The 16,193-nt window shown below is 49.9% G+C and overlaps 1 protein-coding gene across 6 annotated transcripts in view; it reads left to right on the forward strand.

Moving 5' to 3' along the window:
• LOC143770245 (testicular acid phosphatase homolog) overlaps positions 1-16,193 on the forward strand; it is a 112,526-nt gene that overhangs the window by 90,350 nt on the left and 5,983 nt on the right. For 4 of the 6 annotated variants that reach the window (XM_077259695.1, XM_077259694.1, XM_077259690.1 and 1 more), the window contains 6 exons: positions 7,563-7,658; positions 8,394-8,526; positions 9,368-9,450; positions 10,139-10,245; positions 12,904-13,079; positions 15,613-15,685. In XM_077259695.1, coding sequence (XP_077115810.1) covers positions 7,563-7,658; positions 8,394-8,526; positions 9,368-9,450; positions 10,139-10,245; positions 12,904-13,079; positions 15,613-15,685 — 668 coding nt within the window. The remainder of the gene's footprint in view (positions 1-7,562; positions 7,659-8,393; positions 8,527-9,367; positions 9,451-10,138; positions 10,246-12,903; positions 13,080-15,612; positions 15,686-16,193) is intronic. The other 2 variants (XM_077259691.1, XM_077259692.1) reach the window with 2 other exon arrangements.

Raw genomic sequence — 16,193 nt, forward strand, 5'->3', positions numbered from 1 at the left:
TTGAAGTTTCCATCAATGAACTATAGCTCCCCACAGCCGGTAGGTCTCATGCAGCCCCAAACCATGACACTCCCACCAGGATTCCAGACTGTAGGTGTATCGTCTGAGCAGTGACAGGCGGACCCCTCACCCCTGTATCCTCTGGAGTAATGTTTATGGTCTGAGCACTGACAGGCAGACCCCCCACCCCTGTATCCTCTGCAGCAATGTGTATGGTCTGAGCACGGGCAGGCGGACCCCCCACCACTGTAACCTGCAGCAATGTGTATGGTCTGATCACTGACAGGCGGACCCCCCACCCGTGTAACCTCTGCAGTAATGTGTATGGTCTGAGCACTGACAGGCGGACCCCCACCCCTGTATCCTCTTCAGCAATGTTTATGGTCTGAGCTCTGACAGGCGGACCCCCCACCCCTCTAACCTCTGCAGCAATGTGTATGGTCTGAGCACTGACAGGCGGACCCCCCACCCCTGTAACTTCTGCATTAATGTGTATGATCTGAGCACTGACAGGCGGACCCCTCACCCCTGTAACCTCTGCAGTAATGTGCATGGTCTGAGCACTGACAGGCGGACCCACCACCTCTGTAACCTCTGCAGTAATGTGTATGGTCTGAGCACTGACAGGCGGACCCCCCACCCCTGTAACCTCTGCAGCAATGTGTATGGTCTGAGCACTGACAGGCGGACCCCCCATCCCTGTAACCTCTGCAGTAATGTGTATGGTCTGAGCACTGACAGGCGGACCCCCCATCCCTGTAACCTCTGCAGCAATGTGTATGGTCTGAGCACTGACAGGCGGGCCCCCCCATCCCTGTAACCTCTGCAGCAATGTATGGTCTGAGCACTGACAGGCAGACCCCCCACCCCTGTATCCTCTGCAGCAATGTATGGTCTGAGCACTGACAAGCGGACCCCCCCACCCCTGTATCCTCTGCAGCAATGTGTATGGTCTGAGCACTGACAGGCGGGCCCCCCCACCCCTGTAACCTCTGCAGAAATGTGTATGGTCTGAGTACTGACAGGTGGGCACCCCACCCCTGTAACCTCTGCAGCAATGTGTATGGTTTGAGCACTGACAGACAGGCCCCCCACCCCTGTAACCTCTGCAGCAATGTGTATGGTCTGAGCACTGACAGGCGCACCCCCCACCCCTGTAACCTCTGCAGCAATGTGTATGGTTTGAGCACTGACAGGCGGGCCCCCCACCCCTGTAACCTCTGCAGCAATGTGTATGGTCTCAGCACTAACAGGCGGACCCCCCACCACTGTAACCTGCAGCAATGTGTATGGTCTGAGCACTGACAGGCGGACCCCCCACCCTTGTATCCTCTTCAGCAATGTGTATGGTCTGAGCACTGACAGGTGGACCCCCCACCCTTGTAACCTCTGCAGCAATGTGTATGGTCTGAGCATTGACAGGCGGACCCCCATCCCTGTATCCTCTGCAGCAATGTATGGTCTGAGCACTGACAGGCGGACCCCCCATCCCTGTAACCTCTGCAGTAATGTGTATGGTCTGAGCACTGACAGGCGGGCCCCCCACCCCTGTAACCTCTGCAGCAATGTGTATGGTCTGAGCACTGACAGGTGGACCCCCCACCCCTGTATCCTCTGCAGCAATGTGTATGGTCTGAGCACTGGCAGGCGGATCCCCACCCCTGTAACCTTTGCAGTAATGTGTATGGTCTGAGCACTGACAGGTGGACCCCTCACCCCTGTAACCTCTGCAGTAATGTGTATGGTCTGAGCACTGACAGACGGACCTCGCCACCCCTGTATCCTCTGCAGTAATGTATATGGTCTGAGCACTGACAGGCGGATCCCCACCCCTGTAACCTCTGCAGCAATGTGTATGGTCTGAGCACTGACAGGTGGGCCCCCCACCCCTGTAACCTCTGCAGCAATGTGTATGGTCTGAGCACTGACAGGCGGGCCCCCCACCCTTGTAACCTCTGCAGTAATGTGTATGGTCTGAGCACTGACAGGCGAATTCCCCACCCCTGTAACCTCAGCAGTAATGTGTATGGTCTGAGCACTGACAGGCGGACCCCCACCCCTGTATCCTCTGCAGCAATGTGTATGGTCTGAGCACTGACTGGTGGACCCCCCACCCCTGTATCCTCTGCAGCAATGTGTATGATCTGACCACTGACAGGCGGACCCCCCACCTCTGTAACCTCTGCAGCAATGTATGGTCTGAGCACTGACAGGCGGACCCCCCACCCCTGTATCCTCTGCAGCAATGTATGGTCTGAGCACTGACAGGCGGACCCCCCACCCCTGTATCCTCTGCAGCCATGTATGGTCTGAGCACTGACAAGCGGACCCCCCCACCCCTGTAACCTCTGCAGTAATGTGCATGGTCTGAGCACTGACAGGCGGACCCCCCCATCCCTGTAACCTCTGCAGTAATGCGCATAATCTGAGCCCTGACAGGCGGACCCCCCACCCCTGTAACCTCTGCAGCAATGTGTATGGTTTGAGCACTGACAGACGGGCCCCCCACCCCTGTAACCGCTGCAGCAATGTGTATGGTCTGAGCACAGACAGGCGGACCCCCCACCCCTGTAACCTCTGCAGCAATGTGTATGGTTTGAGCACTAACAGGCAGGCCCCCCACCCCTGTAACCTCTGCAGCAATGTGTATGGTCTGAGCACTAACAGGCGGACCCCCCACCCCTGTAACCTCTGCAGCAATGTGTATGGTCTGAGCACTGACAGGCGGACCCCGCCACCCCTGTATCCTCTGCAGCAATGTGAATGGTCTGAGCACTGACAGGCGGACCCCCCACCCCTGTATCCTCTGCAGCAATGTGCATGGTCTGAGCACTGACAGGCGGACCCCCCACCCTTGTATCCTCTTCAGCAATGTGTATGGTCTGAGCACTGACAGGCGGACACCCCACCCCTGTAACCTCTGCAGCAATGTGTATGGTCTGAGCACTGACAGGCGGACCCCCATCCCTGTATCCTCTGCAGCAATGTATGGTCTGAGCACTGACAGGTGGCCCCCCACCCCTGTATCCTCTGCAGCAATGTGTATGGTCTGAGCACTAACAGGCGGACCCCCCACCCCTGTAACCTGTGCAGTAATGTGTAAGGTCTGAGCACTGACAGGTGGACCCCTCACCCCTGTAACCTCTGCAGTAATGTGTATGGTCTGAGCACTGACAGACGGACCTCGCCACCCATGTATCCTCTGCAGTAATGTATATGGTCTGAGCACTGACAGGCAGACCCCCACCCCTGTAACCTCTGCAGCAATGTGTATGGTCTGAGCCCTGACAGGCGGGCCCCCCACCCCTGTAACCTCTGCAGCAATGTGTATGGTCTGAGCACTGACAGGCGGGACCCCCACCCTTGTAACCTCTGCAGTAATGTATATGGTCTGAGCACTGACAGGCGAACCCCCCACCCCTGTAACCTCTGCAGCAATGTATGGTCTAAGCACTGACAGGCGGACCCCCCACCCCTGTATCCTCTTCAGCAATGTATATGGTCTGAGCACTGACAGGCGAACCCCCCACCCCTGTACCCTCTGCAGCAATGTATGGTCTAAGCACTGACAGGCGGACCCCCCACCCCTGTATCCTCTTCAGCAATGTGTATGGTCTGAGCACTGACAGGCGGACCCCCCATCCCTGTAACCTCTGCATTAATGTGTATGGTCTGAGCACTGACTGGCGGACCCCCCACCCCTGTAACCTCTGCAGCAATGTGTATGGTCTGAGCACTAACAGGCTGACCCCCCACCACTGTAACCTGCAGCAATGTGTATGGTCTGAGCACTGACAGGCGGACCCCGCCACCCCTGTATCCTCTGCAGCAATGTGTATGGTCTGAGCACTGACAGGCCGACCCCCCACCACTGTAACCTGCAACAATGTGTATGGTCTGAGCACTGACAGGCGGAACCCCCACCCTTGTAACCTCTGCAGTAATGTGTATGGTCTGAGCACTGACAGGCGGACCCCTCACCCTTGTAACCTCTGCAGTAATGTGTATGGTCTGAGCACTGACAGGCGGACCCCCCACCCTTGTAACCTCTGCAGTAATGTGTAAGGTCTGAGCACTGACAGGCGGACCCCGCCACCCCTGTATCCTCTGCAGCAATGTGTATGGTCTGAGCACTGACAGGCGGACCCCGCCACCCCTGTATCCTCTGCAGCAATGTGTATGGTCTGAGCACTGACAGGCGGACCCCGCCACCAGGGCCGGACTGGGACTAAAATTCAGCCCTGGCATTTGAAGTCACACAGGCCCACTTGTCGCATGGTGACTGTATAATATCTTTGTACACTTGTAGGCTACAAGAAGTGAGGGGAGTGTAACACGACTATATAACATATAATTACAGCTGTATCCAGCATTACAGCTCAGTCCCCATAGAATGTAATACAGCACAGCCCCATAGACTGTAATACAGCACAGCCCCCATAGAATGTAATACAGCACAGCCCCCATAGACTATAATACAGCACAGCCCCCATAGACTATAATACAGCACAGCCCCCATAGACTATAATACAGCACAGCCCCCATAGACTATAATACAGCACAGCCCCCATAGACTATAATACAGCACAGCCCCCATAGACTATAATACAGCACAGCCCCCATAGAATGTAATACAGCACAGCCCCCATAGAATGTAATACAGCACAGCCCCCATAGAATGTAATACAGCACAGCCCCCATAGAATGTAATGCAGCCAGCCCCATAGAATGTAATACAGAACAGCCCCATAGAATTTAATGCAGCACAGTCCCCATAGAATGTAATGCAGCACAGCCCCCATAGAATGTAATGCAGCCAGCCCCATAGAATTAAATGCAGCACAGCCCCATAGAATGTAATACAGCACAGCCCCATAGAATATAATGCAGCACAGCCCCATAGAATATAATGCAGCACAGCCCCATAGAATATAATGCAGCACAGCCCCATAGAATATAATGCAGCACAGCCCCATACAATATAATGCAGCACAGCCACCATACAATGTAATGCAGCCAGCCCCATAGAATATAAAGCAGCACAGGCCCATAGAATGGAATGCAGCCAGCCCCATAGAATATAATGCAGCACAGGCCCATGGAATGGAATGCAGCCAGCCCCATAGAATATAATGCAGCACAGGCCCATGGAATGGAATGCAGCCAGCCCCATAGAATGTAATGCAGGCAGCCACCATACAATATAATGCAGCACAGCCCCCATAGAATGTAATGCAGGCAGCCCCCATAGAATGTAATGCAGGCAGCCCCCATAGAATGTAATGCAGCACAGCCCCATAGAATGTAATGCAGCACAGCCCCATAGAATGTAATGCAGCACAGCCCCATAGAATATAATGCAGCACAGGCCCATAGAATGGAATGCAGGCAGGCAGCCCCCATAGAATGTAATGCAGGAAGGCAGCCCCCATAGAATGTAATGCAGGCAGGCAGCCCCCCCATAGAATGTAGTGCAGGCAGGCAGCCCCCATAGAATGTAATGCAGGCAGGCAGCCCCCATAGAATGTAATGCAGGCAGGCAGCCCCCATAGAATGTAATGCAGGCAGGCAGCCCCCATAGAATGTAATGCAGGCAGGCAGCCCCCATAGAATGTAATGCAGGCAGGCAGCCCCCATAGAATGTAATGCAGGCAGGCAGCCCCCATAGAATGTAATGCAGGCAGGCAGCCCCCCCCAATAGCTCCACAATCCAGTCATCACTCATTGATAAAAAAAAACAAACACTCTACTCACCTCTCTCCTCGTGTCCCGTGCTGCTCCTGGCTCCGGCCTCAGCAGTCGCAGTCTGCCCGCCCGGTCACACAGCAGGTGCGCGATGATATGACGTCATCGCGCATCCGCAGTGTCAGCAGCAGGCAGAGCGGGGAATGATGGGAGAGGGGGCGTCAGCAGACGCTCTCTCCTCCATCATTGCATTCAACTGTACCGGCGTCTATGACGCCGGTATAGTTGAATGCGGGGCCGGGAGTGTGCCGCGACAGCGTGGGGAGTGTGCCGACAGCGGCACATTCGAGCGGCCCACTACTGCCATCGGCCCTTCTGGCATTTGCCAGAACTGCCCTATGGCCAGTCCGGCCCTGCCCGCCACCCCTGTATCCTCAGCAGCAATGTGTATGATCTGAGCACTTGCAGGCGGACCCCCCACCCCTGTAACCTCTGCAGCAATGTGCATGGTCTCAGCACTGACTGGCCTCGGCAACAATTCTTTTTGTCAGATCCTCAGTGAGTTATTTGCTATGAGCAGCCATGCTGACTTCAGTGACCGGTATGAGAGAGTGTGAGAGGGATGACACCACATGTCCCACACCAGCTCACCATTCACACCTCAGACGTTGTAAGGCTGCCGTCACACTAGCAGTATTTGGTCAGTATTTTACCTCAGTATTTATGAGCCAAAACCAGGAGTGGAACAAATAGAGGAAAAGTATAATAGAAACATATGCACCACTTCTGCATTTATCACTCACTCCTGGTTTTGGCTTACAAATACTGAGGTAAAATACTGACCAAATACTGAGCGTGTGACGGCAGCCTATCACTAAGGAGTCACATGACACCGGGGAGGGAAAATGGATAACTGGGCACAATTTGGTCATTTTCACTTAGGGGTGTACTCACTTTTGTTGCCAGCGGTTTAGCCATTAATGGCTGTGTGTCGAGTTATTTAGAGGGAACACAAAATGTGCAGTGTTATACAAGCCATACTCTGACTACTGTACATTGTATCACAGGGTTAGATCCTCAGTGTGCGCCCATGGAAAGATATGTTTACAAAAATGTGAGGGGTGTACTCACTTCTGTGCTATAATGTATACGTGTCCTCAGCTGGGCCCCATCCTGGTATGTATGTCCCCATCATGGTGTGTATGTCCCCTGTTCTGTTGCTGTAACCCATAACCCCCCCATTCTACTCACCTGCTCCGCGTCCTCGGAATGTTAATGCCACTGGACCCTCTTTCCCGCTGTTGCACCCTCAGTGACCGCGATTGTTCCTGTTCTAATAACTCAGTTACATCGTCTTCAGTAATTGGAGTTGGAAGTAGAGTGAAAAATGGCTCCTCTCTCATCACAAGTCAGTCTGCTGCTTTGTCCCTCCTACATGCTTTACACTGCAGCCTGACTTATTTAGGGTAGATACTTTAAATAACAACTTGAACGCAACCTCACCAGGGAGACGGTGTATGACAAGTTGGATTTTACGATCATCTGCACCTATGGGATATATTTTAATTTTTTTCCTAACAGCCTGCAATGTGACCGCTACAGTCAGTGATTAGCTGCAGTGGTCACATGTCACTGCGACAAAAAAAAAATAGAGCCTGATGTGGGAATTAATTTTACATTTTTTTAATTAATCGTTTAATTTTTTTTAACCCGTTCTGTGTGGTTTGTAATAATTGTTTTACTCACAAGATAGCCCCCATCCAATTTATAAGCTGCATGCTTTGAGCGCCCCCTAGTGGTGGCTACAAAAAAGAAGAAAAGCTGAACATTTCTATCATTATGTTCGTAATTATATTCATAAAATTCTTTTTATTTAGGACTTCATTGCACGGATAGCAAACGTCACCGGTTATAGTGTAGGGCCAGCGGACCATCGATGGATGGGGAATGTGTATGATACGTTATTTTGTCAGGTAAGGACTGAATTATGTACTTTTTGGATGAGGGGTTCATTGCCCAAAATAAAATTAGTCTTACTGGTATTAGGTAAAAGAAAAAAAACATCAGCCAAACCCATACAATGAGTATGGGGACTTCCTACCTGTCCCCAAATCGGGAGAAAGAGGGATTGAGCAGTTGGATTTCAACATGCCCAATCCATTTGTATTGTGGGCAGATAAGTCCACTGGCAAAATTGTCTAACAGAGCCTTACTCCCCTCTGCTCCGTCAGACATATGAACGCTCAGCTGAGACAACTGCGCATTTGTCTGGAGGAGTCAGGAGGGATAGTCATCAGATTAACAAGTGTTAGATTTTACTATTCAGCATGGCTGTATAGGTCATAAAGCGACAATAAAAATTACACCTCTCTTGTACAAATCCGATGTACCAGTGCTGAGAAATCAAGCTTTGAAGTTGCATGTAAATTAGGCAGTAAGTGCATTGGGGGTGTGTCTGAGTACATCGACCTGCCCTCAATGCACTTCCAGGCTAATTTGCATGTGGCTTCAAAGCTTGATTTCTCAGCATCAGTAAGTCGGATTTCTACAAGAGAGGTGCCATTTTTCTTATTATTCCAGGACCTATACAGCCAGATCATTTGTTTATTTGTGTAAATCTAACACTATCATTTTATGAGATATTTACAAAGCGGTATACAATTCTTTATTTTAATGTTTTGCTCTATATATTACTGTCTGGATTGCAGAAGTCTCACAATTTTAGTCTTCCCACATGGGCCACACCAGACGTGCTGGAAACTTTGGAGGACATCATCGCTTTTGATATTAAGGCCCATATGGCTCTCCACAAACCCACAGAGAAGGCCAGACTCACTGGAGGTAGGGGCCCTTTAATACATTTAATTCCTTCATCAATCAGGAACATTTTACTGACCCCTAGTGGTCATTAAGTATATTCTGCTCATTAGTAAAGACCAGAATCTGTCCTCAGGGCAGGAGACAACATCTTAATGAGGAGCAGTGTTCTCCAACCTCTGGTGCTCCAGCACTACAAATCCCAATATTCTTTGTCTGCCTGCACCAGAGTTTTCTGATATTTATAATCTGTCAACAGTTTTTTGCTATGTAACCTGAGAGCAGCCTTATGTTGAGGCAGAGACCATGATTCCAGCGATGTATCACTTACTAGGCTGTTTGTTGCTGTTTCAATAAAATCAGTGTTTTATCAGCAGGAGATTATCACTACAAGACTAGTTGCCTTATGCCTCCTGGTCCAACAACGCCCCCAGCACTGATTGGTAGCTTTCTGCCTTTGCACATTGTACACAGAAAGCAGCCAATCAGTGGTGTGGGCGGGGTTATACACAGCTCAGCATTTAGAGCTCTGCTAGATCTGCAAAACAGTGATTGTATCAAAATGACAGCAAGCAGACTATCAAGTGACACATCGCTGGAATCAGGGTCTCAGCCCCTACATCATGTTGCTCTCAGATTACATAGCAAAAACCTGCCGACAGAGTCACCAGACAGCCAAGGATTAGTCTGGAGAGACACCCCAGTGCTAGAAAGTGACAAATTCTGATAGAGAATATCCATTTTTTTGGTCAGACCTCAGTTGTGATTAGAAATGTGCTAGATTGTTAAAAAAAAAAATAATGAAAGCAAAATGTATTTATTTAAATTATTACATTTAGCGTTGATTAATTTTTATTTTTTAAAGGGATTCTTGTCGATGCCGTTCTTCGGAATTTCACAGAAGCCGTTAAAAAATCTTCACTGCTAAAAATGGTGATGTACTCAGCGGTAAGGGATGGCCGGGCTTACACTATAAATGTGTGATATAATTATATATGGTCCTTATGTTACACACATAACATGGACTGCTACAATGCACGCATGTAAGCATTGGATGCGAATCGCCAACCATTAGGATTCATTGGGATTGATTTTTGTTTAATTTATGAGAATCATTGGCAAAATCATAGATATGATACATTGAGACTGCTGTATATACATCACATAGGATATACCGAGACTGCTGGATATACATCACAGAGGATACAGAGACTGCTGTACCTACATCACTTCGGACACACTGAGACTGCTGTCTACACATCACATAGGACACACAGACTGCTGTGTACACATCGCATAGGACACACAGACTGCTGTATATACATCACATAAGATATAAATTGTATATTATGGACTGCTGAATCGGTGACTAGGGAAATAAGATTAGCTCATTCCTGACTGCTATATACGGAGATGCCTGGTACTGGTATACATCGATTTGCTATGTGCTATACCTTGTATGATTTTTTTAATTTAATCATTCCTTAGTATACTAAAGAAAAATGCCTCTTTTCGAATTATCCAAGTTTCATATAATCAGTTGTGCTAGTTATAAAAAAAAGCTGTTTAGAGTCACGTTGTGATAAAAATCCTTTTGTTAGTTTTTGAATACTGACACTAGGATCTTTATTTTAAGCATGACAGCACCATCCAAGCATTGCAAGGAGCACTGGGCATTTACAGTGGAATCCACCCACCATATGCATCATGTCACATCTTTGAATTTTACAAGGAAAGTGATGGGTAAGTTGCAAAATATTTCCTCTATATTGGTACCGAATCACAAACTGCAAATGCAGATCTAATATTTGCACAAACGAATGTCACAGCTAAGGTGTAATGAGGTATCACAGTGCAAAAATAGTACACAGAATAATGTCCGAGCACACAGTGATGTCCCAGCACAGGAAGAGCACAAAGTGATGTCCCAGCACAGGAAGAGCACACGGTGATGTCCCAGCACAGGAAGAGCACACGGTGATGTCCCAGCACAGGGAGGGCACACAGTGTTGTCCCAGCACAGGGAGAGCACACAGTGTTGTCCCAGCACAGGGAGAGCACACAGTGTTGTCCCAGCACAGGGAGAGCACACAGTGTTGTCCCAGCACAGGGAGAGCACACGGTGTTGTCCCAGCACAGGAAGAGCACACGGTGATGTGCCAGCACAGGGAGGGCACACGGTGTTGTCCCAGCACAGGGAGAGCACAGTGTTGTCCCAGCACAGGGAGGGCACACAGTGTTGTCCCAGCACAGGGAGAGCACAGTGTTGTCCCAGCACAGGGAGAGCACAGTGTTGTCCCAGCACAGGGAGAGCACAGTGTTGTCCCAGCACAGGGAGAGCACACAGTGTTGTCCCAGCACAGGGAGAGCACACAGTGTTGTCCCAGCACAGGGAGAGCGCACAGTGTTGTCCCAGCACAGGGAGAGCGCACAGTGTTGTCCCAGCACAGGGAGAGCGCACAGTGTTGTCCCAGCACAGGGAGAGCGCACAGTGTTGTCCCAGCACAGGGAGAGCACACAGTGTTGTCCCAGCACAGGGAGAGCACACAGTGTTGTCCCAGCACAGGGAGAGCACACGGTGTTGTCCCAGCACAGGAAGAGCACACGGTGATGTGCCAGCACAGGGAGGGCACACGGTGTTGTCCCAGCACAGGGAGAGCACAGTGTTGTCCCAGCACAGGGAGGGCACACAGTGTTGTCCCAGCACAGGGAGAGCACAGTGTTGTCCCAGCACAGGGAGAGCACAGTGTTGTCCCAGCACAGGGAGAGCACACAGTGTTGTCCCAGCACAGGGAGAGCACACAGTGTTGTCCCAGCACAGGGAGAGCGCACAGTGTTGTCCCAGCACAGGGAGAGCGCAGTGTTGTCCCAGCACAGGGAGAGCGCACAGTGTTGTCCCAGCACAGGGAGAGCGCACAGTGTTGTCCCAGCACAGGGAGAGCGCACAGTGTTGTCCCAGCACAGGGAGAGCGCACAGTGTTGTCCCAGCACAGGGAGAGCGCACAGTGTTGTCCCAGCACAGGGAGAGCACACAGTGTTGTCCCAGCACAGGGAAAGCACACAGTAATGTCACAGTAAAGAGATCATACACAGTGATGTCACAGTACAAGGATATTGCACACAGTGATGTCACAGTACTGAGTTAGTGTTGTCATAGCATAGGGATAACGTTATTCCAGTTTAGGAATAATGCACATAGTGATGTTACATTAGGCTTTGCTTTTATTTCCAATCTTCTGTTCCGTTACAGTGGCCATCAATCTTACCAGACATAATAGTGTAACATGCTGCTCTATTTTGTCCTGAAGTTTTGGTGGAATCTGTGACAGGAGACTCCAAACTGAGCCCCCCAATACAGATGTCAAGAAGAATAATGCACAAAGTGATGCCGCTTTATTAGGAGAGTGCGCACAGTACATGAGCAAGGCACACAGCGAGGAGAGTGCGCATTGCCGTGTGCGTTGCTCTTGTACTGTGCGCGCTTTTCTACTACAGCGACATCAGTGTGCATTACTCCTATACTGTGCACTCTAGTAACATCACCGTGTGCGTTACTCCTGTACTGTGCGCTCTTCTAGCGACATCACCGTGTGCTTTACTCCTGTACTGTGCGCACTCTTCTAGCGACATCACTGTGTGCATTGCTCCTGTGCTGTGCGCACTCTTCTAGCGACATCACCGTGTGCTTTACTCCTGTACTGTGCGCACTCTTCTAGCAACATCACCGTGTGCGTTGCTCCTGTACTGTGCGCTCTTCTAGCGACATCACCGTGTGCTTTACTCCTGTACTGTGCGCACTCTTCTAGCGACATCACTGTGTGCATTGCTCCTGTGCTGTGCGCACTCTTCTAGCGACATCACCGTGTGCTTTACTCCTGTACTGTGCGCACTCTTCTAGCAACATCACCGTGTGCGTTGCTCCTGTACTGTGCGCACTCTTCTAGCGACATCACCGTGTGCTTTACTCCTGTACTGTGCGCACTCTTCTAGCGACATCACCGTGTGCATTGCTCCTGTACTGTGCACTCTTCTAGCGACATCACCGTGTGCATTGCTCCTGTACTGTGCACTCTTCTAGCGACATCACCGTGTGCATTGCTCCTGTACTGTGCACTCTTCTAGCGACATCATCGTGTGCATTGCTCCTGTACTGTGTACACTCTCCTGTACTAGAAGAGTGGACACAGTATAGAATCGATGCACACAGTGATGTCATTAGAATCTAACACAAAGTAGTGCAGTTGGGATATTTTGGTGGCTCAGGCAAGAACGTACCTCCTCATCCACACACTTTTCCAGGTCATCTTTAGCAGTTAGTGGGACCAATCATGTAAGGTGGGTACAAGTTCATTGTGTTCACTGCCATGTCTGATGGGAAGACTGTCCATTATTTCCTCCCAGCAGTTCCAGTGTTGGAATGTTCTATCGGAACGAGACACGTGAGGAGCCATACGAGTTAGCGTTGCCAGGATGTACATCCCCTTGCCCGTTGGAGCTCTTCTCTCAGCTTTTGGCACCGATCCTCCCACAAGACTGGTGGAAGGAATGCCAAATTCAGGACCGACAGCAAAAATCAGGTAACTGAACGGAGCTTCCAGCTATAAAATCTGGCGCCTAAAAGGTCCCAGAAACTGGAAGCAACTGCTGACAATGCAGGACTAAAGCGACAACTCTGTACCTGTGTATCAGACAGACACCAGTCAATTTTTTAATTTCCAGGAGGAACAACACAGGAAGCAAAGATCTAAGGCTGCGTTCACATTTGCGTTGTTGTGTGTTGCGTCGGCGACGCATCGGCGACGCATCGGCGACGCAACGCACAACGCATGCAAAACGCATGCAAAAGGCATTGTTTTGTGACGCATGCGTCCTTTTTTTGCTTGATTTTGGACGCACAAAAAATGCAACTTGCTGCGTCCTCTGCGCCCTGACGCATGCGCCGCAGTACCGCCGCCACCACCCCTCTGTCTTGGTCGTATGGACACTGTTACAGTAGCTATCACTTTGAGGAGTAGTTTACAGAACAAAAGGAACAGAACTATTAATTTTTATATTTAATCCAAAAGGGAGGCAGTGTTCATGAAAAATATACAAAAGATTTTACAAGAGGGACAAAGCAATACAGCATAAACAGTTACATAAAATAAAAGGGATTAACAGGAGATCTTACTACACCGAAGGAGAGCGCTTCGATTTGGCTGTCAATAACGGGGTCCCTACCTACATGGCATGTAGCTCTCTGTGCGAACACTGATGATAAGTGGGATTAATCTTTTATCAAACCCCGAGTCCCAAGCACATACCCCTCTATGATGACCTCACAAGGGCCCGGTTGTGGGCTGGACTCAGCCCTTCATAATTTTAGGAAATCCCAATTTATGTAATAACACTCGATCACAGAAGGTCAAGACTGATGTAATCTTTTGCGCAATCCCACACTTGGTTTTTGTTTGGCTTTTTTGCTAGGTTCGCTACATGCTAAAACTGACCTGCCATTATGATTCTCCAGGTCATTACAAGTTCATAGACACCAAACATGTCTAAAGGCTGAGTCACACATAACGATATCGTTGCAACGTCACACTTTTGGTGACGTAAGCAACGATCCCGCTAACGATCTCCTTATGTGTGACAGCGACCAACGATCAGGCCCCTGCTGGGAGATCGTTGGTCAATGGGAATGATCAGGACCATTTTTTTGGTCGCTGATCACCCGCTGTCATCGCTGGATCGGCGTGTGTGACGCCGATCCAGCGATGTGTTCACTTGTAACCAGGGTAAATATCGGGTTACTAAGTGCAGGGCCGCGCTTAGTAACCCGATATTTACCCTGGTTACCATTGTAAAAGTTAAACAGTACATACTCACATTCTGATGTCTGCCACGTCCCCCGGCCTCCACAGGGTTGACTGTCAGCACCGGCCGTAAAGCAGAGCACAGCGGTGACGTCACCGCTGTGCTCTGCTTTACGGCCGGCGCTGACACATTCAGTGCAGGGAAGCTCTCGGCAGCAGCGTGTGCATTACCAGCGCTCCTGCAGAAAGCAGTTTTAACCCTGTGGATGCCGGGGGGACATGACAGACATCAGAATGTATGTACTTTTTTTTCTTAACTTTTACAATGGTAACCAGGGTAAATATTGGGTTACTAAGCGTGGCCCTGCACTTAGTAACCCGATGTTTACCCTGGTTACCCTCGTGCTGCAGGGGGACTTCGGCATCGTTGAAGACAGTTTCAACGATGCCGAAGTCGTTCCCCTGATCGTTGGTCGCTGGAGAGAGCTGTCTGTGTGACAGCTCCCCAGCGACCACACGACGACTTCCCAACGATCACAGCCAGGTCGTATCGCTGGTTGTGATCGTTGGCAAGTCGTTTAGTGTAACGGTACCTTAAGTTCTTTTTTATCCAAGTGGTGAAAAAAAATAGTAGTTACTCACCAATAACGGTGTTTCTCTGAGCCCATGACGGCATCACGGAGAGAGGGGATCCGCCCACCAAGGACAGGAAACCTACAGATAAAAAGGCGGTACCTCTCTCCCGCATCAGTTTGTTTACAGAGTATAAAGGGAACATCAGGTTAACGATCACAAATGTTTCAACATCACTAAACCTTAATAGAGATACCGCGTGCTTAATGATTATATACATAACTAAACATTGTAAGAGTGTGCACACCCACGCGTGAGGGAGGGAATGTACGGGTGCCGTCATGGGCTCAGAGAAACACCGTTATCGGTGAGTAACTACCAGCTACGGACTGAGGCTGAAATTCAGCCCTGGCATATGAAACCACACAGGCCCATGTTGTCCCCGTCCCCATGAACCAGATGGGATATATTACTAATATTACCCTGGATGGAGGAAAGAAAGATTTACTACAAGACCATTATATCAAATTATACCCATGGCCTGCTGGGGTAAGTGACGGAGTCAGTGACCTTGTGCTTTGTCACAACTGTTAACAGTATGGGTGTCCTGAGAACATCGATTCTGTTAACAATGTAGCAGACAAGGCAGCCCACAGGCAGACTGGCCCTTCTGGCATTTGCCAGAATTGCCCAATGGCCAGTCCGGCCCTGGTAACTACTATTTTCTCTGTCCCCCATGAAGGCACCACGGAGAGAATTGCAGAGACTGTCTACATTAGGGAGGGACTACCGCTTCCAGAACCCTTCTACCAAAGGTAAGGTCTGAAGAAGAATTTAAGTCCAACCGATAGTGCCTAAAGAAAGTTGAGGGTGAAGACCAAGTAGCAGCTCTACATATCTGGTCTATTGTTGCTCCGGCTCTCTCTGCCCAGGAAGCCGCCATTGCCCTAGTTCAATGAGCTTTAACTTCCCCTGGAGCTGGCATCCCGCTTGAGGTATACGCGAGGTTGATGGCATCTCTGATCCATCTTGCCAATGTACCCTTGGAGGCCTTTTTGCCTTTCCGAGGGCCCTGAAAACACACAAAGAGAGAACCTTCCTCTCTACACTCCCTAGTAGCCTCCAGGTAATGGATGAGACACCTTCTGACATCCAATGTGTGTAGTGATTTTTCCCCCTCGTTTTTAGGGTTAGGACAAAAGGAGGGAAGGGAGATCTCTTGGGACCTATGGAACCGGGAGGCCACCTTTGGTAAATATGCCGGATCAGTTTTTAATACCACCCTGTCCTCCAATATTAGTGTGAAGGGTGGCCCGGCTGACA

Source organism: Ranitomeya variabilis, chromosome 4 (genome assembly GCF_051348905.1).
Source record: "Ranitomeya variabilis isolate aRanVar5 chromosome 4, aRanVar5.hap1, whole genome shotgun sequence".
Classification (NCBI taxonomy): Eukaryota; Metazoa; Chordata; class Amphibia; order Anura; family Dendrobatidae; genus Ranitomeya; species Ranitomeya variabilis.